This window comes from Odocoileus virginianus, chromosome 2 (assembly GCF_023699985.2).
Source record: "Odocoileus virginianus isolate 20LAN1187 ecotype Illinois chromosome 2, Ovbor_1.2, whole genome shotgun sequence".
NCBI classification, from domain to species: Eukaryota; Metazoa; Chordata; class Mammalia; order Artiodactyla; family Cervidae; genus Odocoileus; species Odocoileus virginianus.
In genome coordinates this window covers 52,523,424-52,550,565 of record NC_069675.1, presented here as the reverse complement: position 1 = coordinate 52,550,565, position 27,142 = coordinate 52,523,424, and the positions used below count along the sequence as shown (strand labels likewise).

The following is a 27,142-nucleotide window of genomic DNA, read 5'->3' as shown; positions in this document are numbered from 1 at the left end:
GGGAGATAAATGTAGGAAGCAAAAACTTAAGGTAGGCCAGACAGCATAATAACTTGAATACCCACACTTATTACTTAGATTTGAGGCATGAAATTAGTCTGTGCTCTGTGAGAAAGAAACACAGATTTTTAAACTATGTTAAGTTGTATTGGTATATGTATTAAGAGAAAAGAGGAGACCAGGGATTGGGGCCTGGAAAACACACATATTTGAAGGGGCAGGTTGAGGAGGAGGGAATGGAGAAGAAGTAGTCCAGTTAGAAGGAGAACCTGTAGAAATAGGGACAAATTACAAGGGAAGGATGGAGAGAGCTTCAAGATCTTGGTGAAGGTCAAAAACTCTATTACAAGCTTCAGACAGTTCAGATAATGGGAGGGTGAGACATTGAACTGGGGAATTTGGGACACCCTGTCGTTGATGTTGCTGTTTAGTTGCTCAGTCATATCCGACTCTTTGCCACCCCAGGGACTGTAGCCCACCAGGCTCCTCTGTCCATGGGGTTTCCCAGGCAAGAATACTGGAGTGGGTTGTCATTTTCTCCTCCAGGGAAACTTCCCAATCCAGGCACCAAACCTATGTCTCCTGAATTGGCAGGTGGATTCTTTACCGCTGAGCCACCAAGGAAGCCTGTTTCCAATAGCAACCATAATAACTAAGTAACTTTGATCAATGTATTTAGGTCTCAGTTTCTTCGCCCTTTAAATGAGGAGGCTGGAGACTTGATCTCTTGGAAATCTGCAAGCCCCATCATTTTCTAATCATCTCCCTCTTCTAATCAATCAGTCTCCCCTGTGCACCTCCCCCACCTGCCTGATCATGGACCTGTCCCATACTTCCAGACCTTAAAGGGTGTCAGTTTGTCTGTCCAGCATACCTTGAACCAGTCAGCCTTATGTGACTGGGGAGGTAGCTCAAGGTGTCTTTTGGTTTTTTCTTATCCCCTTCTAATCATATAGTTCTGGTTTCTCAAGCCCTGCATGCATGCATGCTAAGTCACTTCAGTCGTGTCCAACTCTTTGCAACCCTATGGACCTTGGCCTGCCAGACTCCTCTGTCCATGGGACTCTCCAGGAAGAATACTGGAGTGGGTTGCCATGCCCTCCTCCAGGGGATCTTCCCAATTCAGGATCAAACCCTCATCTCTTATGTCTTCTGCATTGCCAGGCAGGTTCTTTACTGTCAGCACCGCCTGGGAAGCTCAAGCCCTACTCATCCCTTTCTTCTATTTGAGAATTCTCTGTGCTGTCTTTCCTAAGTCACTTATGTCCAGCTTTCTGATTCCTTACAAATAAATTTTCTTTGGCATGTACAAAACACTCACCCATAAGCTTGTGTAACATATTACATTGGGGGGTTTCCTTGACTTAATCAGTTCTGAAGTCTAGAGTAAAATAAAATTAGAAAAAGTAAATGGATTCTTATATTGGTTGAATACCAGAAACTCAGAATAAATATCCCAAGTGGTCTCACTCTGCAGGTTATTGAAATCTAGAATTTTTCACTGGAGCAATCTGCATGTTGTTAGAATTGTATAAGCCCTTTAAATTTGGCACTTATAATTTTTTTCTCTTTTTTGGGGTGTGGTTTTTCATGATTTAATTTCATATAGGGAACTGTGGCTATGTCTGTGACTTCTTTATCTCTTTGAGGTATTGACTCACTTGAACTTCCCTGGTAGCTCTGCCTGGTAAAGAATCTGCCTGCCACTGCAGGAGATCTGGGTTCAATCCCTGGGTCGGGAAGATCCCCTGGAGGGCATGGCAACCCACTCCAGTATTCTTGGCTGGGAAATCCCATGAACAGAGGAGCCTGGAGGGCTATAGTCCCTGGGGTCACAAAAGAGTCGGACATGACTTAGTGACTAAACAACAACAACAAATTGTCTAAGTACTCAGCGTGTCTGTTTCAGAGGATCACTCACCATTTGTGTCATAGCCTCTTTTTCACCCAGTCTGCTGAGCAGAGGCTCATCCTTCAGTTGGTTAGTAAATTCTTGTCAAGATGGATGGACTTTTAGACTTATTCTGAAGTGCTGCCTCTCTCCATCTGCTTTGGAAACAGCTCACAAATTCTTCTTGTTGTTTCAGATGTGATCATCAATCTCCTGCCAGAGGAAATTAAGGACTGTTCTTTGTTTGTTGGGTAGAAGAGGTTCTGGAGTTCTGACCCCTAATTTGTTTCTCATCCTTTGTGCTTTGCCTGTAGCATCTGATTCAGGATTTGCAATCTTCTTTCATTTCTTGAAATACCCTGGTGGCTCAGATGGTAAAGCGTCTGCCTACAATGCGGGAGACCCGGGTTCAATCCCTGGGTCAGGAAGATCTCCTGGAGAAGGAAATGGCAACCCACTCCAGTATTCTTGCCTGGAGAATCCCATGGATGGACGAGCCTGGTGGGCTACAGTCCATGTGGTCGCAAAGAGTCGGACACGACTGAGCAACTTCACTTTCACTTTCATTTCTTGAAACCTGTGGTCTTAAAATTTGTTTGATCCCACGACCATCCCATTTGGCAGATTTATCAACAAACCAACAAATACAACCACTCTGTAGCCTAGCTCTTGTCTGCCATCTTCCAAGCACTGTTTTGTCCCTGGAGGGTGTCTCTGAAACTCCCACTGGTTGGATACTTGACTTGCCCCAGGGGATGCGCCATGTCTCTTGGTGGAGGTGGTTGTAATTGACTGGCTCTCATCCCACTTCCAGTGGTGGTGAATATGTCTCTAGAATATAGGCTATTGTTCCCTAAAATGAAGAGAAATTACTAAATCTGTATCACAACCAGTTTATGCAGTGAAACAACAAGGTTTCTTTCAGTACTTAAAAAAAAAATTATTTAATGAGTAAAGAACCTGAACTTCGGTTCTCATTAGCATTGTTACTGATGAAGAAATAATAGTGGCAAAGAAAGATTGTCTGATAAAAGAGGAAATCCACATAATTTTCCATGCTGAACACTGTGACTGCACTGGAAGGTGGCAGAACCTGGACGTCTTTTCTGATCAGTGTCTTGACAGAGGATCCGCCAGCACCTTTCTCGCCACCATCAGCAGTGGCTCCATGGGCAGAAATGGTGATGACGTGGGTTTTATTTCCATGGCATATGGCATATTCTTGTCTCTACAAAGTAACCTGTCAGGCAAGACAAACTGAAACCCAGAGACCATGTGTTAGAGGCCACGTTCAGCGTCATGATTCTCCTTATTTCATGTCTCTTTGCTCATGTATCTTTCCATCATGGCACAGTTTTAGTTTTGTAGAACTTGCAAGAGCATTGAGGCCAACTCCTCTTTGGACAGGGTATGGATTCCTCAAGATTGCAGAGCTAGTTATTAGCAGATCCAGGGCCAGGATTCAGGCCTCCTTAGTTCCTATCCAAGCTATCTCACCACACTGCTATGCAAAGGAAGCCCTTAGGGAATGGGACAAAGGCACTGGGATGCTGTTTATTAAGGAGTAATAATATAATCATCATTACCACTGGCTGAGCGCTTTCTATGTGCCCAGCACTTTTCTAAAGCTTGCAAGTCATTTTAATTTCATCTTTACCAACAGACTCTTAAGTAGGTATTATTATCGTCTTTTTTAAAAAAGAAAATTGAGATACAGTAGGCTTGATAGCTGGATCAAACTCACATGGTAAGTCATGGATTATAGATTCAAATCTGTATCTGTGGATTCTACAATACATATTCTTTTGATTTTTAAAGGTATTTTTTTATGTGGACCATATTTTAAAAAAAGTTTGAATTTGTTACGATATTGCTTCTGTTTTATGTTTTGGGTTTTTTTTGGTCACGAGGCATGTGGGATCTAAGCTCCCTGACCTGGGATCGAACCTGCACCCCCTGCATTGGAATGCAAAATCTTAACCACTGGACTGCCAGGGAAGTCCATATAATACATATTCCTAACTCCTGTACTCTGCTGCCTGTAAACATTCTTGCATGTTATACATAGTTGTGATCATTTGTTCATGCAGTTTTGTAGCCTGCTTTTTTCGTGAGGCATTACTTGTTATTAACAGCCATAAGCATCCTTGTTATTAAAAATTCTTCCTAATCACTGTATTAATAGCTTTAAATCTTACATCTCTTCTCTTTCTTTATGTTGTCTTTTTTTTTTCTGTTTCTTTGATGTTCTCCTCCTATTCTTTTTACTCCATGTATTGTGTTGTATTTCTATGCTTTTCTGAAGTAATTTGCAGTTAGACCTCTTGATTCTATCATTACTGGTTGTTGCCTTAGTATTTTTCAAGTGCCTCTTTAAACTTATATTTAACTAATTATTCATGGCAGTAATTGGATAATGTCCCAGCCCCACTTCCCCACTATGTAAGATGTACAGTTTGCTTCCTTATTTCTTTTTTTTTTCATGCTCTTTCTTAGTCTCTGTATATTTAACCAGAGATTCAAACAAAATTTTTACAACTGTATCATTCCTATCACAAGATGCGATCTCTCTCTTTCTCTCTCCATCCATGTATCTGTCTACAAGTGTGTGTGCATGCATGGATGTGTGTGTGTTCTAAGAAATCTGTAATGCTTTGAACTTGAATGACTATAGAGATCACATGGAGCTGTCCATCAGGTAGAGGAGGAAAAGGCTAGCAGCTCAGGTGTCACCAAACCTACAGATGTCCCTTTAATACCCATGAGCACACAACGCACAGTAGAAGCCTACGGAGACTGCAGAGATTTCCAGGGTAGTATGTAAACAGACAATGAATGTAGAAAGATAGAAGAGGCTGAGTATGAGACTGTAATGAACATCGATATTTTAAAGGCCATTGACAGAGAATAGAAAAAGTGGTCAGACTATTTGGAGAGAAATCGAGGGAAAGGAGCCATGCAATTCATTGGAGCCGAGAGTTTAAGGTAGGAATGCTTTGGAGAACATGCCTGGAAAGTGTCCCTAGATTTGATGCTTTAAGCCAGGGGGCACTTGAGGAAGAGCAGTACCACTGGGATAAGTAACATACAGGATACAGGGTTGTGGCTGAGGACCAAATACAAGATACAGAGGCAACCTGTTCCTTCTCTTTGTGACAGTAAGTAGGCTGAGCTTCTAGTACTGACTCCAGAAAGTTACCTTGGGCAATATGTCATTTTTCTGAGCCCCAGTTTCTCCTGAGGGAATATATTACATAGCATCTAGAAATAATCCAATTCTAATGCTATGTGCTATGATATCTGATAGATAGATATCATATCTTAATACCTGGTAGATATTAAGTTTTCTCCAACTAGCCAAGACAAATACTTCAAGGGGAAACAATAACCCTAAAGTGGTTCTCAATCGTGAGCAAACTAAGGCTTAAAGGAGGTCAAACACTGGATTCCTGCATATTGCCGTTGATAACCTGGTTGTTCTGATATCTTAGTTTTAGTCATGAAAGGTTAGCAAATAGTATAGCCTTTTAACAGAGGCTTCCCAGGTGATGCAGTGGTAAAGGACCCAACTGCCAATGGGAGAGACCTGGGTTCAGTCCCTGGGTTGGGAAGATCCTCTGGAGAAGGAGATGGCAACCCACTCCAGTGTTCTTGCCTGGGAAATCCCATGAACAGAGGAACCTGGCAGACTGCAATACATGGGGTCGCAAAGAGTTGGGCACAGCTGAGCATGCATACACACATGTAGCTTTTTAATATCTCATCAGAAGTTTTTCTTCCCATCTGTTTGTAGATACATTTAAGCAAGTTCTCAGGAGCAGGGGTTATTAGCACCTGTCCTTGGTATCCATGTTAATTATGTGCCAACTGTGTATGATACTCGGCATATGCCTTGCACTTTCTATTTTGGTTTCTTCATCCTTAAAATGAAAATCATCAAATAAAAATGATTATAACAACCATCCAATTGGTACCACAAAGAGGGTTTTCTGAAACAGTTTGGCGTCTTGACACCTGATCCTATTTGATGGGCTACCACCCCCATCACTGTCCCCTATTCAGAAACACCCCCCGCCCCTATATGAGAAATGGCAGTACATACAGAGGACGAAACCTTGACTGATCTCCACCCAACTCCAATGAAAACTGGGAAAAATTCAAGTGGACTCCTATTGAACCAAATAGACTGACTCACCCCAGTGCATTCTAAAGAAAGCCAACCAAGTGCAAACTAACTTTCTACAGGTAGTGCAGTTTCCCGAAGAGGTAGCCAGGATCTTCTGATCCAATTGTCTCTCTCTCTCTGTTACCGAATGAGTGTTTATTTCTAAATTCTGAGAAGGCTGCAAAGAAAAGGAAATGCCAGAGAGCAAAAACTGCTTGGGTTCTGCATCCATCTGGTTACCTGGGAAAGCCCACAACCTGGAAACATTTAAGAGGCATTAAAGATAACAGCATTTCCTTCTAATGTTTGAGAATAGCCAACAATTCACAAGAAAATTGCCTTCACATTTTAAAAGTGTTATACTATTAATAAATTTACAGATAAAATGTCAAAATTATAAATGGCTCAGGTGCTCTTCTTTTTAATTAATTTTCAGTCAAAAGAATTTGATTTAATCCACGTGATTGCTTACAGTTTGTAAAATTTTGTTTGTATAATCATCAGACTTAAACTGTCTTGAACCAGCTCCTCTGGGCACCTTCAGCACATTGCTGGTACCAGTGGCCACTCTGATCTTTAAAATATTCCTCTGAACATTGAAATAGTTTATATATCCTTCTCTTATTTATTTACCTTTGTTTATCCTCTTAATATCTAGACTAGAACCTTGTATGTCAGAACCGCTCAATAAATATTTGCTGGATTACTAAACTCTAAGGAGGGGTTAGTATTAATAGGATAATTTAAATACTTGCTCATTTGGCTGTATGCCTAATCTCCATGCCTTTACTTTTCTGTTTAATAACATCCCATTCCTCCTACTTTCTGAGGTACAAGCTAGAATCTTTGCTGTGTAATGCTTGGTTCTTTAGAAATCAAAGTTCTTGGCTCAGCCTCTTGGATTGTCCTGCCTTTTATAGGTGCTGTAAATTTGATCACCATCAAGAGCTGTTAAACAACATACAGTGATAAAAATAGTTCCCTTTGCTGACATTAGGTGTTTTCTAAAACAACTCGATAAATTCTGGTCAACAGAGACCCTGTGTGATTTCAAAAGTCAGAAAGCAAGCTGTTGACACATATCTAGGTAGATAGAAAAAAAAAATCACTCTGTAGTTCTCAGAAATGTATCTTAGGTGTTTTTTATTATGACTAGTGGTTGACTTTGCCTTTACTCTCTGATATTATAATAGAACTTATGCAAGCTCACGAGGTTACAAGAGGCTTTGTAGGAGGTGACTTGTTTGCAAGGTGATGTATGCAGGAGGCATAATGGGTAGGGTGGGTGGGGAAGGTAAGTTTTGCGAGGAAGAAATTTGATTTTAAATTTAGGAAGAAGTATCGTGATGTTGGTAACCACAAGGGAGGCCCTGGCCTTAAAATAAGACCTGGAAGCAAGAACTACTGACAGTTCCTCTCCTTCCTTTCACTTTCTACTCTAATTCTAATTGAATATAGTTGTAAACTCCATTTCCTCAAACTGCGGTTTTTTCATTGTTCTTCTCTTTGTTGCTTGTCATATTGAACCCAGTCCAACTCAAAGTGGAAAAACACACCAAACTGGAAGTGAAGAAATCAGGCATCTAGTTTTCTTTTGTGTTTATCCAGGCTCATAAACTTGAAGGAGTCACGCAACCATTCTGGGGCCCGTGTCTCTCCTTGAAAAAACAAGAGGATTTCACATGACCTTTTTTTAATAATAGAATTATTTTTTCTAATTTGATTTTATTAAAGTATGGTTGATTTACAGTGTTGTGCTAGTTTCTGCTGTACAACAAAGTGGCTCAGTTATACGCATTTACACATTCTTTTTAAATGTTCTTTTATGTCATGGTTTACCCCAGGATACTGAATATACTTCCCTGTACTATACAAGTAGGAACCTTGTTGTTTATCCATTCTAAAAGTAACAGTTTGCATTTACCAGCCCAAAACTCCCAGTCCCCCTTGGCAACCACGAGTCTGTTCCCTATGTCTGTGAGTCAACAGATGAATGGATAAAGATGTGGTATGTATATAGATATATAATGAAATACTACTTAGCTGTAAAAAAGAATGAAATAATACCATTTGCACCAACATGGATGCTATTAGCGATTATCATACCTAGTGAAGTAAGGCAGAAAGACAAATACCATACAAAGTCACTTATATGTGAAATCTAAAATATGGCACAAATGAACCTACTTACAAAGGAGAAACAGGTGCACATGACTTTTAAGATAACTCTGTCTCTAAAGCTAACAGACACCTTGATTAGTGTGTGAGGTGCTGCTATTCCTGCTATTCCTCTTGACTTCCCAGATTTTCTACCTTCGTTTCTATTAGTACAGATCATTTTGCATGCACATGGTATTTCTTTAATTATCTTTGGAATCCTTTTAGTAGAGTTTGGGCTCTCTACTTTCATCTTGCTCACCTTTTATGTTCCTGATTTTCCTTACCTTCTAGGTCCATGTACAAGGTTGAGTCTGCATGTTCATCTACCTGCTGTTCTTTTGCACTTGTTTGGTTATAATCTGTATTTCCTTCCCCATCTCTCAAACCTCCCCATCTTCTCTCCTCAGCCTCTTTCCTTAGCAACCTTCCTCAAATAGTGTCTCTTATTCAAGATTTGCTTCAGTGACACTTCTTTCAAAACCCAATTTGAGTCATCCATTGTGAAAGCATCACTGTAAATTGAGCTTATTCACTGATAATCAAGAGCTGTAAGATTCGGGCCCCAGCTTTGCTTTAACAACAAGGTTATTAGCATCTTTGGGTCTTGTTTCCCTACTTTTGTGTAGTGCTTGTTGATAGGTTGGGGATGAGGCACATTGTAGAATGTACTCTTAGACATCTTCATGAGCAGGTAAAGAAGATAACAGTGAACAGGCCTGGGGTAAGAACATAGAGTTGAAGACTGAGGTTAGCTGGAGAGGTATTCCTTTATTTCTTTTAAAAAGTAATTTGCATGCCAAACCAAACATTCTTGCCAGTTGAATTCAAACCTTAGGCCACTGGTATGCAGGCTCTGAATTAGGTGGCCTCTATGGTGGTTTAGTAGCTAAGTCATGTCCAACTCCTGTGACTTCATGGACTATAGCCCACCAGTTTCCTCTGTGCATAGGATTTCCCAGGCAAGCATACTAGAGTGGGTTGCCATTCCCTTCTGTAGGGGATCTTCCCAACCCAGGGATCGAACCCAGCTCTCCTGCCTTACAGGAGTCACCTTGGCTGAGTCACCAAGGAAAGTGGCCTCTATGGTGTCTTTCAATTCTAATTCAGTCCTTGAGTATCTGTTTTTCTCTGACTGTCTCTGCTAAATGTGTTCTTGTATGTGTGAAAGAAAGTGAAAGTGAAAGTGAAGTCGCTCAGTCGCGTCCACCTCTTCAAGATCCCATGGACTGTAGCTCTCCTGAGGCTACTGAGGCTCCTCCATCCATGGAATTTTCCAGGCAAGAGTACTGCAGTGGTTTGCCATTTCCTTCTCCAGAGGATCTTCCCCACTCAGGGATTGAACCCGGGTCTCCCACATGGCAAGCAGATACTTTTACCATGTGAGCCATGAGGGAAGCTCTTTGTAAGATTTTTCTTAAACCACTTCATCTGTCTTGACTCTTGACTCATAAATTATTGGCTTGCATTATTCATTTTATAAGCCCTGATAACACCTACCACATGCTCCTGCCTACATTGATTCTCAGTACAAAGACTGCTGAAATTTGCATTGAAAATGGCTAGAAGTTAAGAGTTGAGAAGACTTAGAAAAATAAGAGGGAAAGAATGGAGCAAAAGTATTTAACACAAAGTAAGAAGGCACTGTAATAGAGAGGCCAGTGCAGTAGCTGGTACCTGATAACTATACTGAATCTATTCTGTGACTTCACAGTAGGACAGTTTTCCGGAGCTGAGCTAGTGATAGCTTGGCCCAGTCTTTCCCAAAATGGGGAGCAGAGGTGGTAGACAGCACCCTTTTACTATAATAGCTAAGTGTTTTATCATGTGTTGAAACTATTTCTGTGTATTTTAATGTGTGATTTCCCATTTCTAGAAGTAATAGAGTTTTCTTACTAAATTTAGAAAAATATTCATTAAATTATAGGGAGGATAGTCAAAGGATTTAACACAAATCATGAAGATACTATTTAAACTACTAGGTTTTAAGAAATCCCTTAGGTTTTCAAAAGAAGAAACTGATTTGGCAGAGATGACGCCGTGAGCGATTGGCAGAAATGGGTTAAATCCCAGGTACACTACAGAAGATCTGAGGACTGGGTGCTGTACTCTGTCTGTGACTCAGGGCCGATTTTATATTCCTCCTCTTATTCTGCTATGCATGTGAAAGCTGGACGTAAGCCCAAACTCCCAGGACTGTCCTGAACATAGCCGGGGATGTGAAACGGCCCTGACACAGTGTGGGTGTTCCATAAATGCATGACTCCCTTCCCCACATGGCAGCCTTCCTTAGTCACAGATCAGTTTTCTTTCCAGTCTTCTGAGCACACCCGTTTCTCAGTTCTTTCATGATTTACAGAATATTCAGATACATCTTACATTTGTGTTGCCCTTTCAAAACAGTTTCACCCACAGCATCGGTTTGAATCCTCCCCTGATGAGTAACAGAAAGCATTATTACCCCCATTCTCTTTTTACAAGAAGTAAGCCCAAGTCCCCATGGTCACACAGTGATTCAATAAGGACAGGGGCTCCTCACTCACAGCTAACTGCTGTTCCTTCTCTATTCCTCTCTCTCAGAAAGGAAAACACAGACTGATCTACATGAAGCTTAATTTCTGGATTTCAGTCCTATATTTATATTTCATAACACTGAACTCTTTCAAATTGATTTTCTTGTTTGTAGTGAGTTGTCCTGGGAGGCAAATGACTAACTTGTTTCAAAGAGAAAATTTGCCCACCAGACTCTTGTGCCATTTTTTGAGATTCAATACTTCTCCTGTCACCTCCCCTCCACTCGCCTCACATTTTGTCATGTCTGAATAAAATGACTCACATTCCCTGAGAGAAAGATGATGCTTTTAAAAGAATGCTACACTGGCAACCTAAGAGGCTCATGACTCTTCTAGGAAAGCACAGATTTATTTAGCTAAAGTGTATATGTGTATGTGTGTATACTATAATATAGTACATGGTGTATTTACTTTGTATATAGATAGCATGTGTATATATATGTATATATGTATGCATGTATACTGTAAGCAGTATTTTACATTTATGATGCTCATTGGTGTTAGCTGAAATGGCATACCTCTGCCTTTGTCTTTTAATGTCTAGGAGAATGCCAGAACTGGGTTTCACTCATGAAATACAAGTCCTTTAAAGACTGCACCTTTCTGCCACCCTTTCCCTGATCAGGTGGAATGTTCCCAAGAACTTTAGTCTCTGCTTGTGCCCACTTTTTAATACATTTGTGTCAGCAGTACTACCGCTTTATTAAATGAAGCTGTTTCAATGTGGCTGGGAATGCATTAAGTGCAGCAAGCTTTCTAATCACAGCGAGCTGGCAGCGGCCGTGCTATCTGTAGCAGGTTACCCGCCACCCTTGTTTTATTAATGGGCTTCCTTTGCGAGGGATGAGACACAGTGTTTTCAGAAACCCATCAAATGGCACGGCCCTCAGCCATACAGTGTGAATGCATTTCTCATCCGCTGTGTCAGAGGACGTTCTCCCCAAGACTGTATGCATGGGCTTTATCTACCCAGCCCCGTTCTCTTACACACTGTGCGTTTTTGCTCTTGCACCCAAGTCCATTTGCTCATGGATGTTTTAGTGGCTCCTCTAAGCTGGTTTCATCTCCCTGGAAGTTGAGTCAGCTGTGACACACACAGTCAGCTGTGAAAAACAAAGTCATTAGAAGCTAAGAGAATGTGACCAAAACATGGCCAGAAGCATTCAAGTTTCTTCAGGAAACTCCTTGGGACTTTGTTCATATTACATCTGTTACCCCATTTACAAGAAACCCGTCTTTCTGGTTAGAAGCTGGCTGCCTATGCAAGTTATCTGTTAAACTTCCACACTCTGGCCATCCCTTGAAAGTGCTCAGTCAGCCTCTTACGTGAACAACTTCAGTAAAGCAGGATCATCCAGGTGTGGAGGAAAGCCAAGTCCATCATTGGAAGCTTAGAATTGTATCAGCACACTTCTTTATTAAGCAGAAACTTCAGAATTTTGCTGAAGTCAGACACAGGGCAGATTCTTGCACAGTTGTGGTTAGTCTGTTGATACAAGTTGAACAGTAACTGCAGGAAGCAAACCTCTGAATTAATAACACCATTTGTTGTTCTCTCCTGGGCTCGGAGTAGAAAATGTCCATCTGTCTAGAATGTCCAGTTTGCTCAAGAAGGGTCCTTTCAACAAACATTTTTTTTTAGCTTTTTTGCTAAACATGACCTCACTCAAATTGAAACTATGACTATGACCTGAGATTTCCTTTTTAGTTAACATGGACACATCATGTTGAAAGACAGATCATTTATATACTCTGGAAAGTTCTGAGGTTTCAGATATACCAGTATGAGTCCATTTTACTCCTCATTGCAGCCTTCTCTTGATTCTGTGCTTCTGTTTCCTTCTTATCCATATTTTCTACCTCTTCTTAATTCTGAGATAGGTGGTTATATTTCAAAAAGCATGTAAAATATATGTGTATGTATGAATACATAAATGCAAATATATATACATATATATGATAATTTGGAGTCAGAACCTTAATCGTTAGACATAAAACTATCTTGTATTGGTTATGTTATTGCCAGAAAGTCATTTAATTCATCTTTAAAGTGAGAATAATAATGAGACCTACCTCAGAGCATCACCACAGGGAAGAAATTCTGAGATGATACACATGATGAAAGAACTTTTTAATATATGAAGAATCTTGTGAATGTCAATGGCTGTCTTTTTGCTATAGGAGAGGACAGATAGAAAAGAGGGCAATTCATCACATACAGTGGTAAAGAACCTGCCTGCCAATGCAGGAGACACAGGAGACACAGATTTGATACCTGGGTCAGGAAGATCCTCTGGAGGAAGAAATGGCAACCCACTCCAGTACTCTTCCCTAGAAAATCCCGTGGACAGAGTGACCAGGTGGGCTACAGTCTGTGGGGGTCACATGAATACACATCACATTTTGTGGCCTGGGTGTGTCTACCTGTGTGCAGGGCAGGGCGAGAAGGACAAAAGCAGGTCTTCAAAGAGGAATTTCAATGAATATGTGATGCATCGATCTGAATGCCAGCAGATGTTCCCAGACATGGATGTATGGGAGGATTCAGTGTGAAACCCACGTTTACTCTAACCCAGCCAGCCAGTTTCTGGACAATGAGTTACTGTGTACGACGCAACTCAGTCCTCAATGAATCCTATGCATCTATCTTCTCTGGTATTCACTCTCGGGTGTGTTATGACTCTGCTTTTGGCATTCTGTCAGGAATAAGCAATAAATGAACAAGGAGACCAGAGGTCGGTGTCCATGAATATAGACACGCTCATGGTGAAATTTGCATTCTAAATTTTATTTGCATCCAGGAAGTGAGTCTAGAGTCCCAAGAGACAGTAATCCTTTCTGTCATAAAATTAACCATTGTCACATACAGTTGTATAGGTTGTACACTGCACAAGGTTAGAGTATATCAGGCATACCATAGATATCAGGGATTTGACAATTTTTAATACAATTTTCCTAAAAGGTCTTTTCCTAGGAATCTAATGTTTTATAACATGTTTCTAATAGATGGAAGTAAAGTAAGGTGCTCTGTGGGCCAACTAAAAGAATAAATTTTTCTTGCTTTACAGAGTTACATTCATCTTGATTTGAGCTCTGTATGTGAACTCTTCTTGGGCAGAGTAGCAGTCCATTCTTCTTCAACTGCAGTGAGCAAAACTTTCTTGCAAAAATCTTTCAAGGTAAATCTTCAGGTTATTTTACACATGGGGAACTTGCAGCTATCCCTAAATAAAAGTAAATTCAGCATCTGAAGTGTCAGCTTAATGTGTTCAACCTGTATTCATAGAGGCTGTTCTAAAGGAAGTAGAAGACAGGGTCCCCAGACATACAGTAGTGCCAAAGCAGAATGCAGTTCAGGGATTTGTTGAGTGTCTGAGACTGAGTGCCGTGGCAGAATTTATTACCAAAAGCAAGTTTGTGTGCCTGATGCCCAGTGAGGCCAAACAGCACCAAAATGTCGGAGTTTGGAGCAGAGAGAGGGTGATTGCAGGGCCATGCAAGGATAAGGGGTGGCTCCTGGCCCCAAACCCCAAACCCTCCAAAGCGTCTCAGGAAAGCATTTTTAAAGGCAAGGTGAGGGAGAGGGTAGTTGATTGTTGCAGACTTCCTGTTGGAATCCTTTGTTATTGAAGCTGTCTGCATAGGTCAGGTCACAATGTTCCTGTAACCTCCAGCAAAACAAATGTTATTCTCTGTTCTGCAACCTTTTATCTCTATATAAATGGAAAGGAGTTATAACCTTAAAGGTCAGACTGTAGGTAACATTCTTGATTCTAAGCAAAAGCAATAGAATGCAAAGGTAAAATACAAAAAAAAAAAAAACAAAAACAAAAAATACAACAACAACAACAAAACAAAACTAAAGGTAAAAGAAACAGATCAATATGGGGTCAGATTTGTTCTTCCCTATTCAGTTCAGTTCAGTCACTCAGTCATGTCCGACTTTTTGCAACCCCATGGACTGCAGCACGCCAGGCTTCCCTGTCCATCACCAACTCCCAGAGTTTACTCAAAGTCATGTCCGTTGGGTCAGTGATTCCACCCAACCATCTCATCCTGTCATCCCCTTCTCCTCCTGCCTTCAGTCTTTCCCAGCATCAGGGTCTTTTCAAATGAGTCAGTTCTTCGCATCAGGTAGCCAAAGTATTGGAGTTTCAGCTTCAGCATCAATCCTTCCAATGAACACTCAGGACTGATCTCCTTTAGGATGGACTGGTTGGATCTCCTTGCAGTCCAAGGGACTCTCAAGAGTCTTTTCCAACACCACAGTTCAAAAGCATCAATTCTTCAGCGCTCAGCTTTCTTTATAAGTCCAACTCTCACATCCATACATGACTACTGGAAAAACCATAGCCTTGACTAGATGGACCTTTGTTGGCAAAGTAGTCTCTCCTTTTTAATATGCTGTCTAGTTTGGTCATAACGTTCCTTCCAAGGAGTAAGCGTCTTTTAATTTCATGGCTGCAGTCACCATCTACAGTGATTTTGGAGCCCCGCAAAATAAAGTCTGTCACTGTTTCCACTGTTTCCCCATCTATTTGCCATGAAGTGTTGGGACAAGATGCCATGATCTTAGTTTTCTGAATGTTGAGCTTTAAGCCAACTTTTTCACTCTCCTCTTTCACTTTCATCAAGAGGTTCTTTAGTTCTTCTTCACTTTCTGCATAAGGGTGGTGTCATCTGCATATCTGAGGTTATTGATGTTTCTCCCAGCAATCTTGATTCGAGCTTGTGCTTCATCCAGCCCAGCATTTCTCATGATGTACTCTGCATATAAGTTAAATAAACAGAGTGACAATATACAGCCTTGATGTACTCCTTTTCCTATTTTGAACCAGTCTGTTGTTCTATGTCCAGTTCTAACTGTTGCTTCCTGACCTGCATACAGGTTTCTCAAGAGGCAGGTCAGGTGGTCTGGTATTCCCATCTCTTTCAGAATTTTCCACAGTTTATTGTGATCCACACCATCAAAGGCTTTGGCATAGTCAATAAAGCAGAAATAGATGTTTTTCTGGAACTTTCTTGCTTTTTCGACGATCCAGCGGATGTTGGCAATTGATCTCTGGTTTCTCTGCCTTTTCTAAAACCAGCTTCAACATCTGGAAATTCACAGTTCATGTATTGTCGAAGCCTGACTTAGAGAATTTTGAGCATTACTTTGTGAACATGTGAGATGAGTGCAATTGTGCAGTAGTTTGAGCATTCTTTGGCATTGCCTTTCTTTGGGATTGGAATGAAAACTGACCTTTTCCAATCCTGTGGCCACTGCTGAGTTTTCCAAATTTGTTGGCGTATTGAGTGCAGCACTTTCACAGCATCATCTTTTAGGATTTGAAATAGCTCAACTGGAATTCCATCACCTCCACTAGCTTTGTTGTAGTGATGTTTCCTAAGACCCACTTGAGTTCACAATCCAAGATGTCTGGCTCACAAATGGGAGGAAGGTGTTGGTGCATGAAGTAGAGGAGCTTAGATAGGCCTGATCAGGCAGGTGGGTGTCTCACTGAATCATCTGTGATAAACAGACCATCCCCCAGTTTCCAGACCTCGTCTGCTCTCCGGAGGGGCCCTGAAACTCTTTCTCATGCAATTTTAAATAGAAGGACTGCTTCCATTGAAGCACCTTTAGGGCACGTTTTCACAGGCATCACAGCCACAACCTGGAGGGAAGGTAGAGGGAGCCCCCTCTCCCACCCCCGCACCATGCTGGCCTCAGCTGTGAATGGTGAGGTGGTTAGTTACTGATAGAGCCTGGATTCCTCCACCAGGCAAGAAGACACTTGTTAAGTTAGGCAGGGCTGGCAGAGCCTTTGTGAAAAGGACTCTGCTGTAACCTCCTTTGCATGAATGTGTGCTAAACCACTTCCATCATATCAGATTCTGTGCCACCCTATGGACTGCAGCCAGCCAGGCTCCTCTGTCATGGGATTCTCCAGGCAAGAATATGGAATGGGTTGTTATGCCCTCCTCCAGGGTATCTTCCCAACCCAGGGATCAAACCTGTGTCTCTTAGGTCTACTTGTATTGGCCGGTGGGTTCTTTACCACTAACGCCATTTGGGTAAACTGCTTTATCTAGAGGCAATTAGTGGTCATTGTGAATGTTGTTGGCATCATAATTAAGGCTACAGAGCAGGAGATCCTGGGTGAAGGAGGAGAAATACCTGACTAATGTCTAGTTAGCAGCATTATGTGTCAGCTCCAGAACTGGATGGAGTTCAGGTTCTAAAACCCCATCACTGCCTTTGTGTTGCCCTGGTTTAGTCAATAGAAGCTCCAGGTGTGCCTGGCTCATGGTCAAATTGGACCTTCTCAATTCAGGCAAGAACCCTGACTACTGATTTTTGTGCCTGGCAGTGTCTAGACACTGGATAGCATTATACAGATTGGACTGGCCCATTTTGGGATGTTTTCCAACTCAGACATCATCCCTAACATTGACCCCACTTATTCCACTGTTCACTGAATGTCAGGATTTTGAGAAGATGCAAGCACAGCACCAGAGAGAGAGAGAGAGAGAGAGAGAGAGAGAGAATTTCACTAACTGTGGCTTATGACATCTACAAAACCAAACTTTCTGCAGGAATTCGATCTTGCCCGGATCTTGCCCAGCCTCTGATATATACTGAAAGAGGTCACAGGGGCACCTGGGCTCCCCTGTACACTGCTATTCACAGTGGCCCTCCATCCTCTCCCATGAGCCCCTGCTCGGAGAAGGGGCTGCAGTGTGGTCCTAAGTGCCCCGTTCTGCCCCTCAACCTAAGGGTCAATCCACTCTTCAGATTCCCTGTGGGTCCCAAGGATGCACTTGAGCCATACTGAAACCCGGGAATCTCCTTCGCTACAATTTTGTCTCAAATAAGATGTGTAATAGATGTCCTAAACTTCTTTTCAGCACCTTGTGACAAAAAAGATTAAGCTATGACATAGAATATGCAGGTTTCAGGCTTCATTCCTCAACTAAGTTACTCTGTAACAATGCACAGAGGAATTGATTCTTTCTCTTTACTAAAATTTCTCCTAGATAAATGAGAGAGCTTATAGGAGCATTAAGTGAGAGGATGGCTGTGCTGCTGGCTTGAGAATTAAAAGGCGTGTTTCATAACCTTTGCAGGAGGAAATGGCAACCCACTCCAATATTCTTGCCTGGGAAATTTCATGGACAGAAGAGCCTGGGGGGCCGTAGTCCATGGGGTCACAGAGAATCAAACACAACTTGGCAACTAAACAACACAACTTTATAATCTTAGACCACAATATCTATATGTGACCAATAATAATGATTGCCTTACCATTTTTAAATCTTACAGTACAGTCCTTGAAAAGTACAGCAGTGTAATACAGCAGCTGGCATACAGGGGGTAGCACTGGGTGAACAGACAAGAAGGGTTACTGACTGGAGGAGGGAGAGGAGGTGGGAAATGGCATAGCTGAAGGATCATCAGCAATAGGAGATGGAGGGCAAGCCATGATTTCATTCATTCCTAATGTTGATTGCACACGGTTCTGGTTCCTTGTTGGAGACACTTCTATCTACCCTCTTGAAAAAAAAACAATCCAGTGATGTCTGGGTAGTAACTCCTCTTTTCTTATCATAGATGACATGGTAGCACTGGATTGCATTCTGAATGGCTGCTGCAACCTTCATGTATGTTCTATGTTTGAGGCTTGTGCCTAAAAAACTGAGTCTCCTCAAATAAAGAGAATCCCCTTGCAGTTCCTTGTGTCGTGAATCGCTTTGCTTCTCCCGTTACTTCTTCTTCCTCTTGTCCATCTTAATTCTTTCTCAGGGTCTCCAGTTCCATCAGGTCTTCATTAGTAAATTCTACGTGCTGCATAGCAGCAGTATGGTACAATAAAGTACACAAAAGCACAACCATTTGTAGAGGATCCACGCACAGGACAGTGTACACCAGACACATGAACTAACTTACATGATGGGGCATGAAAGCATGTTCACATCTTGCAAAGTTCACAACTTGCCAGTTCGTATATAGGGGACTTACTGTAATTAATAATGACAATGATGATAAAAATAGCAAAAATAATAACTACCTGAAAGATTAATGTTCTGTTAATCTGATAATGAGGGAATATGATGGAAGGTCAGCTGTCAGTGTCTGTTTTATAGAAATGGTTTCTGGAGCCATAGCACTGTTTCTCAAGGACTTGAATATCTGAAGAGATCTCATTTACTGCTGTCTAGAGCTCCAACTTGGCCTGGAGGGTCTAGGATGACATAGTTAGGTCTTTTCTAGTCCTATAATTACAGGTAGTGTTTTCAGGAAACAGAGGCTATATCTATTTGTTTCCATTAATTGAAGAAACTTCACTTTTTTGTTTGGTTTTCTGGTTTGGTTCTGTTTCAGAATAGGACTTTTCAAGTAACAGGTGTGACCTCACTAAGGTAAACCAATGGAATAAGTCAAAGAAACCAAGACTCAGGGATAGGTCAGAGGTTCTCAGAGCAGGAAAAATAAGTCATGTATGCAAGACAGCAAAGAGTAGAGCCCACATACATCAAGAGTTAGCAGAAAATTTAGATGTCCATTTGCTAACTTTATGTGATAAGCTCCATTTGGTCTATTTCGTGGAATCCCAAAGGGTGGGAAAAGTTAATTGATAGTTGGTATTTGCATTATAGATTAAAGACATATACCTCATTTTGGGGCTTGCACCTTTCCTGATATCTACCTCAGCATTTCTTCCAAAATAATTAGTGACACTTAAAATAAAAAAGGAGGAAGGAGGAGTTGCTCTGGGTCTTCATTGCTGTACGCAGGTTTTCTCTAATTGCAGTGAGCAGGAGATGCTTTCCCTTGTGGTGCATGGGCTTCTCACTGAGGTGTCTTCTCTGGAGCACAGGCTTTAGGCACTCAGGCTTCCGAACTTGCAGCACACAGGCTCAGTAGTTGTGACCGTGGGCTCTAGAGTGCGGACTCAGTTGTGCTGCATGAGCTTAGTTGCTCCAAGGTATGTGGAATCTTCCTGGACCGGGGATCGAGCCCGTGTCCCCTGCATTGGCAGGCAGATTCTTATCCACTGTACCACCAGGGAAGTTCTTTAAGTGACCTTTGTTACCAGCCAGACCCAGTGCAGGTCCTGAGGACGGACTGTCTCTGCTGTCATGGTTCTGACAGTCTAATGACTCAGCCAAGTGCCTGGTGGCACCATAGCTGCACCGTTCTAAACATTTACAGTGTTCGCTTTCCAAGCCTTACTTGAATTGCTTGGCTATATGTTAATTGTTCAGAGCAGGAAGCAACATTTTCTTCTTAGTTCTCGTATAAATATGGCTCTCCGCAGACGACAAAAGCACGTATAGAGTTAGCAGAAAATTTAGATGTCCATTTGCTAACTTTATTTTTGTATATGTGCCGCAAGTGTCAGCTCACCGTTTTGCTAGTCAAACACATCTTGTAATGGGCTTTGGTAATTTAACTCCTAGGAATGGCTTGGTTACAGAACCCCATAAAAGTTTATTGACTTCTGCTTGCTGGCTTAGGTTGTAGGTTAGAATGTACCTCAGAAATTAGCTTCACTCAGTTTAATGACTTCATTACTGAGTGGTTTGCGTGCTCTGAAGCACTTCCTAATATATTTTTAACACCAGTTTGTAGCTGTCATGAGCTATTTCTATGAAGTCGGAGAGGCAGGTTGGCTCCTATAAATGGTCAAGACTTTTTAAAAAATGTTCTTGAAATGAGTTTCTCCTATAGTATCCAGGTGGTTGGGGACCTTTGCTAGTAATATAGTTAGTGGTAACAATCTACTCTAGCCAACTTCAGTGCTATAAAAAGATCACTGTGTTAGTCATTGCTTCTTCTAAGGGCAAATAAGTAGTGATTGCTCATAGCCATCTGAAAATTATATTTATGGTTTACATAAAACCAAAGGCAATAGATGTTGATGAATATTTATAGCCATTTATTAGTATGTATCTATCATCAAATGAACTCAATTTTCTCCCTATTCTTAAATAGGGTGTTTTAGAAGAACTGTTAACCCTTTTGTGGTTCCCTAAGACTTGTTATCACAGCTAAATAACAGACTGTATGTAATCTGGTGGCATCTGCTAAGTTAACTACTTGCTCTTGTGTTAATGCATTGGAACCTTCAACTTCTGAAAAGGTGATCTTTAAAATAAAAGTAATAATTTTTCTTTTGATTATGAATACAGGGTAATTTTGAAAAATATGTATTACATATGATACGAATAGGTATCAAAATATCAGTAGTAATTCCCTGTAGGTGCTAGAAACATAAATGAATTTTTAATATGCTTTTTAGTTTTAGAATATGTATAATATATACTATACATAAATATATATATAACATATGCTGTGTGTGTGTATATATACACACACATATACATACCTATGGGGCTTCCCAGGTGGCTCAGTGATAAAGAATCCACCTGCCTTCCAATGCAGGAGATGCGGGTTCAATCCCTGGGTCTGGAAAATCCCCTGGAGAAGGAAATGGCAACCCACTCCAGTATTCTCCCCTGAGAAATGCCATGGACAAAGAAGCCTGATGGGATACAGCCCATGGGTGGAAAAGAGTTGGACATGACTTAGCAATTAAAAAAAAAGCAACTGTATATGTGTGTGTGTGTATATATACATATGTGTATATATATATATATATATATATATAGACAGAGAGAGAGAAATTATATGTAAAGAGTAGTCACGTTCTTCAATACATGTTTTCACTTATTTTATACTAATATATTTAGAAATATTTTCAATTTTGTAATCCTTCTGAGTACAGATTTAACTGGCTGCAGAGTGTTCCGTTCTGTAGATTAACTACTAACCACTTCCTTGTTCTTAGGCATTTGGATATGTGTGTGTGTTAGTCACTCAGTCGTGTCTGACACTTTGCAACCCCATGGACTGTAGCCCACCAAGTTCCTCTGTCCATGCAAGAACAGTAGAGTGGGTTGCCATTTCCTCCTACAGGGAATCTTCATTCACCCGTACTCATCTCATGCTCCATTGCCTTGGGGCTGCTTTATTATTTGTGAGAAAGGCCTCTGGAGGGTTTGACTGGGTAGGAGTTTTTTGTTGTTGTTCAGTCACTCAGTCATGTCCCACTCTTTGCAACCCCATGGACTGCAGCACACCAGGCTTCCCTGTCCATCACCATCTCCTGGAGTTTGCTCAAACTCATGTCCATTGAGTTGCTGATGCCATTCAACCATCGCATCCTCTGTCATCCCCTTCTCCTCCTGCCTTCAATCTTCCCGGTATCAGGGTCTTTTCCAATAGCTGTGTCTTAACCAACCAGGTGAAAATATCAGTGCCATTCTCACTATCTTGTTGGCTGCATGCATGCATGTTAAGTCTCTTCAGTCATATCCAACTCTTTGCAACCCTGTGGACTGTAGCCTATTAGGCTTCTCTGTCCATGGGATTTCCCAGACAAGAATACTGGAGTTGGGTTGCCATTTCCTTCTCCAGGGGACCTTCCCGACCCAGGGATTGAACCCACATCTTATGTCTCCTGCATTAGCAGGCAGGTTCTTTACCACTAGCGCCACCTGGGAAGCCCATCTTGTTGGCTAGTTTCTATCAATACAACCTTAACTCAAGCCTCCGAAAGATTCTTAAGAACTAATAATTAGGATACTCTGCAGAATTTTCAAATCCTAACAAAAAGACTGCCTAGTCTGTCTGCAATAACAGCATTGACCAAGATTTAAAATAACATAACAGCTAACAAAAATTCCAGTGTACCGGGCTTGCATTATCTAACCTGACCCTTTCCTTAGACTAATTTCAGAATTCTCTTTTGACTGGGGGTGCGAGGGTATATGCACAATTGCTCAATTGGTTTCTTGGTCCCTGTAGAATCTTCTTATTGATTTTCATTTGTTTCTGTTTCACCTGATGGAGTTGGGGTGGCAGAGAGATTTTAAAATCTGTCTAACTTAACCACAGAAGGTTAGGTGTTATCTTGTTAAAACTGTTTTGTGCATGAGAAAAAAAAAGAAAATTGGAAAGGTTAGGAGAGTTGTGTATGGCAAATTTCATTTTATAGATGGGAAATTTAAAAATTTTCAGTATGCTATCCACTAGTCACAGTAGGGACTTCTCTGTGCTCGAATAGTAAAGAATCTGCCTGCAATGCAAGAAGACCTGGGTCCATCTCCTGGGTTGGGAACATCCCTGGAGAAGGGAAAGTCTACCCACTCCAGTATTCTTGCCTGGAGATTTCCCTGGACAGAGGAGCATGGTCGGCTGCAGACCATGGGGTCACAAAGAGTTGGATACGACTGAGCGACTGACACTTTCACTTTTAAGTCACGATAGACTATATTTAAATTAAGTGAAATTTAAGAGTCAGCTCTTCAGCCATTTTAGCCACTTCATCATAAGTGTTTTATATCCACATGTGGTTAATGGCTACCCTATAGTTACAGAAATTGCTACAGAAATATTGTGGAATGTTTCTGTTATTGCAGAAAATTCTACTGGACAGCTCTGCTTTTTAACTTCCAATCTAATACTGGTTCCACTATTCCACTGTAGTGCCTATTGAAACATTTTTCATAGCCACGGAATGCCTTCCAGAGCAACTCAGCTCCCTGTAACTTTGTGTGCATACCTTTTTAAAAGCAACGTATTATTGCATTCCAAAGACATGCCTAGGATTATTAAAGCATATTGCAATGTCACTCTACTTAAATTATCCACACAGGATGCATAATTACCACCTTAGGTCTTTTAATATACACTTCCCTTAATTTTGCATTTTTCTTAAACATATCAATTTGCACTTAACCATAAATAATAGAGTGCTTAGCTCATACATATCAATGAGAATCCCCTTCAGAAATGAAAGATTGCTTGCTTAATACCAAAGAGTATTTTGGAGAACATCAAATCCCTTGACAGATGCTTGTTGCCACAAGGATTTATTTTCTTCTGCTTGTAACTAAAATAGCATCAGTTGCATTTTGCTATTTAACAATATTGGAGGAGAAGGTTATAGCAAAATGATTTACAAATAGTAATTGCATTCCCCAGCTTACCTATTTCCATACATTAGCACAAAAAGCTTAATTTGGATTTAGATATCAGGCCCAATGGTAACAATATTTGTATCTTCACCAATCACACAAGTAAGTGTTTGCCTTTGTATTGGGTAAAAATATATCACAAATTGTTTTATGCCCTGACATTCACATTTTTTTTCACTTGATTTTGACTTTACCCATTGGCAAAAGGAACATCTGTCTAGAAGTTGTGATTTCAGCACCTTGAACCCCCACCATTGTCTTCATTATTGATTGATGCCTGAAATTCCTTCTAAAAGTTTCATTTCTTTAACCATTCTTCATATCAAAGTGAAAATATCTCTGGAGTAGGGCAATATTATTAATAGAAAGTGATAATTCAGCTAGGACCTGAAGGATGTGTGTCAATTTTCTAAGTGGAAATTGGGAAGAAAGGACAGAGATGTGATAAGAGCTTTCCAAATGGAAGAAAAACATATGCAAAGACAGAGTGATCTCTCTGGGAGACGGCGATTTTTGTGTAAGTCCAGCTATGTAAAGGATAGCCCTGAAAATGAAATTGAAGAAATAATCCAAAGCCAAGTTAAGAAGGGCTCTGGTTGTATTTATAAGGCTTTTGGACTTTAGTTTACTAGCAGGAAGGGCATTGCAAGAGTTTTTAGCAGAGGAACACTGTGAAAGCTTTGTGCATGTGAAAGGTTTCTCCAGCAACAATATGAAAGATAGATGGGAGAGATATCAGTTAGGCGTTTCATTGGTAAGACCAAAGTAAAAGATTTCGAATGTGAGAACAAGATGGTGGAAGTGGCATTGAAAATGGATCAGTGTCCAGGGATTCAGGAGACATTTGGAAAGTACCCAGCCTTTCATCCTTCACCTATGCCCAGCCTTTCATCCTTCACCTATGTTATTTTTTTCCTTCACCTATTTTGATATGAATGATTCAGTTGAGTCCCTGTGTTCTTTCTCAAACTTGTACATAGAGCACCTTTCTCTTACTACACTTAGATTTGCTGCTTCTCCCACCTCCCTTATTTAGCCCAGTTAGTACACAGTATGTGCTAAGTCGCTTCAGTCATGTCCGACTCTTTGTGACCCTATGGACTGTAGCCCATCAGGCTCCTCTGTCCAAGGAGGACATTGTCCAGGCAAGAACACTGGAGTGGTTGTCATTCCCTCCTCCAGGGGATCTTTCTGACCCAGGGATCGAACCCACATCTCCTGTGTCTCCTGCATTGCAGGTGGATTCTTTACCGCTGAGCCACCGGGGAAGCCCTCTCCTCTACAGACACATAAACAATTGAGAGGAGAGGAGAACGAGATAGTGCTTACCAGATCTGAAAATCATCTGGAGCTTTTGAGAAAAACAGATTCTTTGATCCCAACTATGGAGTTTCAGATTGACTAGGTCTTGATGGGATCTAGATATTTGTTTTTGTTGTTGTTGTGTGTTTTTGTTGTGTGTGTGTATGTGTGTGTGTGTTTACTTTCAGCTGATTCTGATGGCTAACCTGGTGTGTTAAACTATAGGCAGAGTTTCTAATTCTAACCTTAATCTTGTCTAACTCCGTGATATCAGGCAAGGCACTTAATTGTGAGGGTCTCAGATTTCCCCATTTGAGAAATTACAGTACCAGAGTAGATGGTGCTGAGGTGGTGTGCACCCATCAGTCATGGGGTTTACCCGGCTGAGGTCACTTCCTGGGTCTTAACTGATTCCTCATCCTGGGAGTAGAGTGTGTATTTTTTTTCCCCAAATATATTACTTGTATCTTTCATACTTATGGTCCCTGTCACACTACCTGGAGGGGTCCTCTCGCGTGGGGATTCTCCCTGTGGGCTGGGTGGGCACACAACGAGAGAAAATGAATGGCTGGTGCTCTCGCCCACAGGCAAGCGTGGTGAGAGCCTCTGCGGAGCCCAGATGGTGGTAGGTGGCTGAGGGTGTGTGTGGGGGGCTTTCTGAGAAGCCTGTGGGCCAGCATCAGCTGTGGCCCTGCCTCTTGCCAGTTTTTCGCCTACGGATCCTCCTTGGTTTCTGAGCCACACCCCAGGTGTGCTACAAGCTTGTGATTCATTAGACAAGTTTTCTGTGTCCTCTTCTTCGATGGGGAGCTGGTAGGAATTTTTCTAGCTAGACAGTAAACTCCCTCTTCCTTAACCACTATGGATAAAGAATCATGAGTCTCAGTATTTAAAAAGATAATAATTTTGTTCTCCATTTTGCTTCCTGACTTTACTTCATGGGAAGAAGTTGTTTGTGGAACCAGCAGTGCTGAACTGGGCTGCAAAGTGACAAAAGATGAGCCACTTACCCAGAATGAGACCCAGAGGCCAAACCTGATCAGTGTGGGGTCCTCCCACCTGCTTCCTAGTCCCTTGTGGGTATCCTCCCTTCTCAGCAGCAGTGCTCACCTGGGATTCTGCAAGAGGATGAAGCCCTAATACCTTGAGACATCTATAATGAGTAAGGGATTCATTTCTCCCCTATAACTCTAGAATGGTATTATTTATGTACCATCCCTGGTAGAATTGAAAGTCATTCAAATCACTTCATGTGTTCTGAGGATCAAAGAGGAACCTAGCTGAGAAAAACCTATGTCTGCTCCCCAGGGCCCCAAGGGACACCACATTAGGACATTATTCCCTGAGGACTGTAGTGCTTTCTTTCACAATCATGACTCCTCCTCCCAATGGCACCCTATCCCTTCCTCCTTCCCCACCCCGACATCATCACTCCCCCAACAACCCCACACCTTCCCGCAAGTTCTCAGAGGCTGTACAGTGCAGAGGGAGGAGACCTTGAATAGCACTCCCAGAATAGGGTAGGTTTAGCAGGGTAGAGAGTAGAAAGAGAGATGAAAACGAAAGGAAAGGACTGAGAAAGAGAATCGAGAACAAGACTGGCTTGTACTGACAAAGAGCAAGAAGTTGGACCCGATCCATGACATAGGCCTTCTCAGATGGCTCAGTAGTGAAGAATCCACCTGCCAATGCAGGACACATATGAGATGCTGGTTCGATCCCTGGGTCAGGAAAATCTCCTGGAGAAAGAAATGGCAACCCACTCCAGTATTTTTGCCTGGGAAATCCCATGGACAAAGGCGCCTGCTGGGCTACAGTCCATGGGGTCGCAAAGAGTCAAACATGACTTAGCCACTAAACAAGAACAACAACAAATCCATGACATATTTCCTAACTAGTGGCCTACCTGGATTCTGCCTGGCATCTGAGGTTACAAGACTGAGGTGGACAGGCACTGCCTCTGCCCTCATGGGGCTTGCATTTGAGCAGGGAAACATTGCATCAAAGGGTCATCCAGATACATCA

At 41.5% G+C, this 27,142-nt stretch overlaps 1 protein-coding gene and 1 long non-coding RNA gene across 10 annotated transcripts in view; one reads left to right on the top strand and one right to left on the bottom strand.

Moving 5' to 3' along the window:
* The window catches only part of CTNNA2 (catenin alpha 2), a 1,320,632-nt gene that overhangs the window by 864,689 nt on the left and 428,801 nt on the right, over positions 1-27,142 (top strand). For 6 of the 9 annotated variants that reach the window (XM_070479775.1, XM_070479805.1, XM_070479797.1 and 3 more), the window contains exon 8: positions 13,855-13,965. The exons of the other annotated variants lie outside the window; for them this stretch is intronic. In XM_070479775.1, coding sequence (XP_070335876.1) covers positions 13,855-13,965 — 111 coding nt within the window. The remainder of the gene's footprint in view (positions 1-13,854; positions 13,966-27,142) is intronic. 9 annotated transcript variants of the gene reach the window in all.
* On the bottom strand, positions 7,183-27,110 carry LOC110146385 (uncharacterized). Its single transcript, XR_002316530.2, has 3 exons — positions 27,024-27,110; positions 12,860-12,961; positions 7,183-7,714 (listed from the first exon to the last, which is right to left on the bottom strand). It is a non-coding gene; the product is annotated as an uncharacterized lncRNA (long non-coding RNA).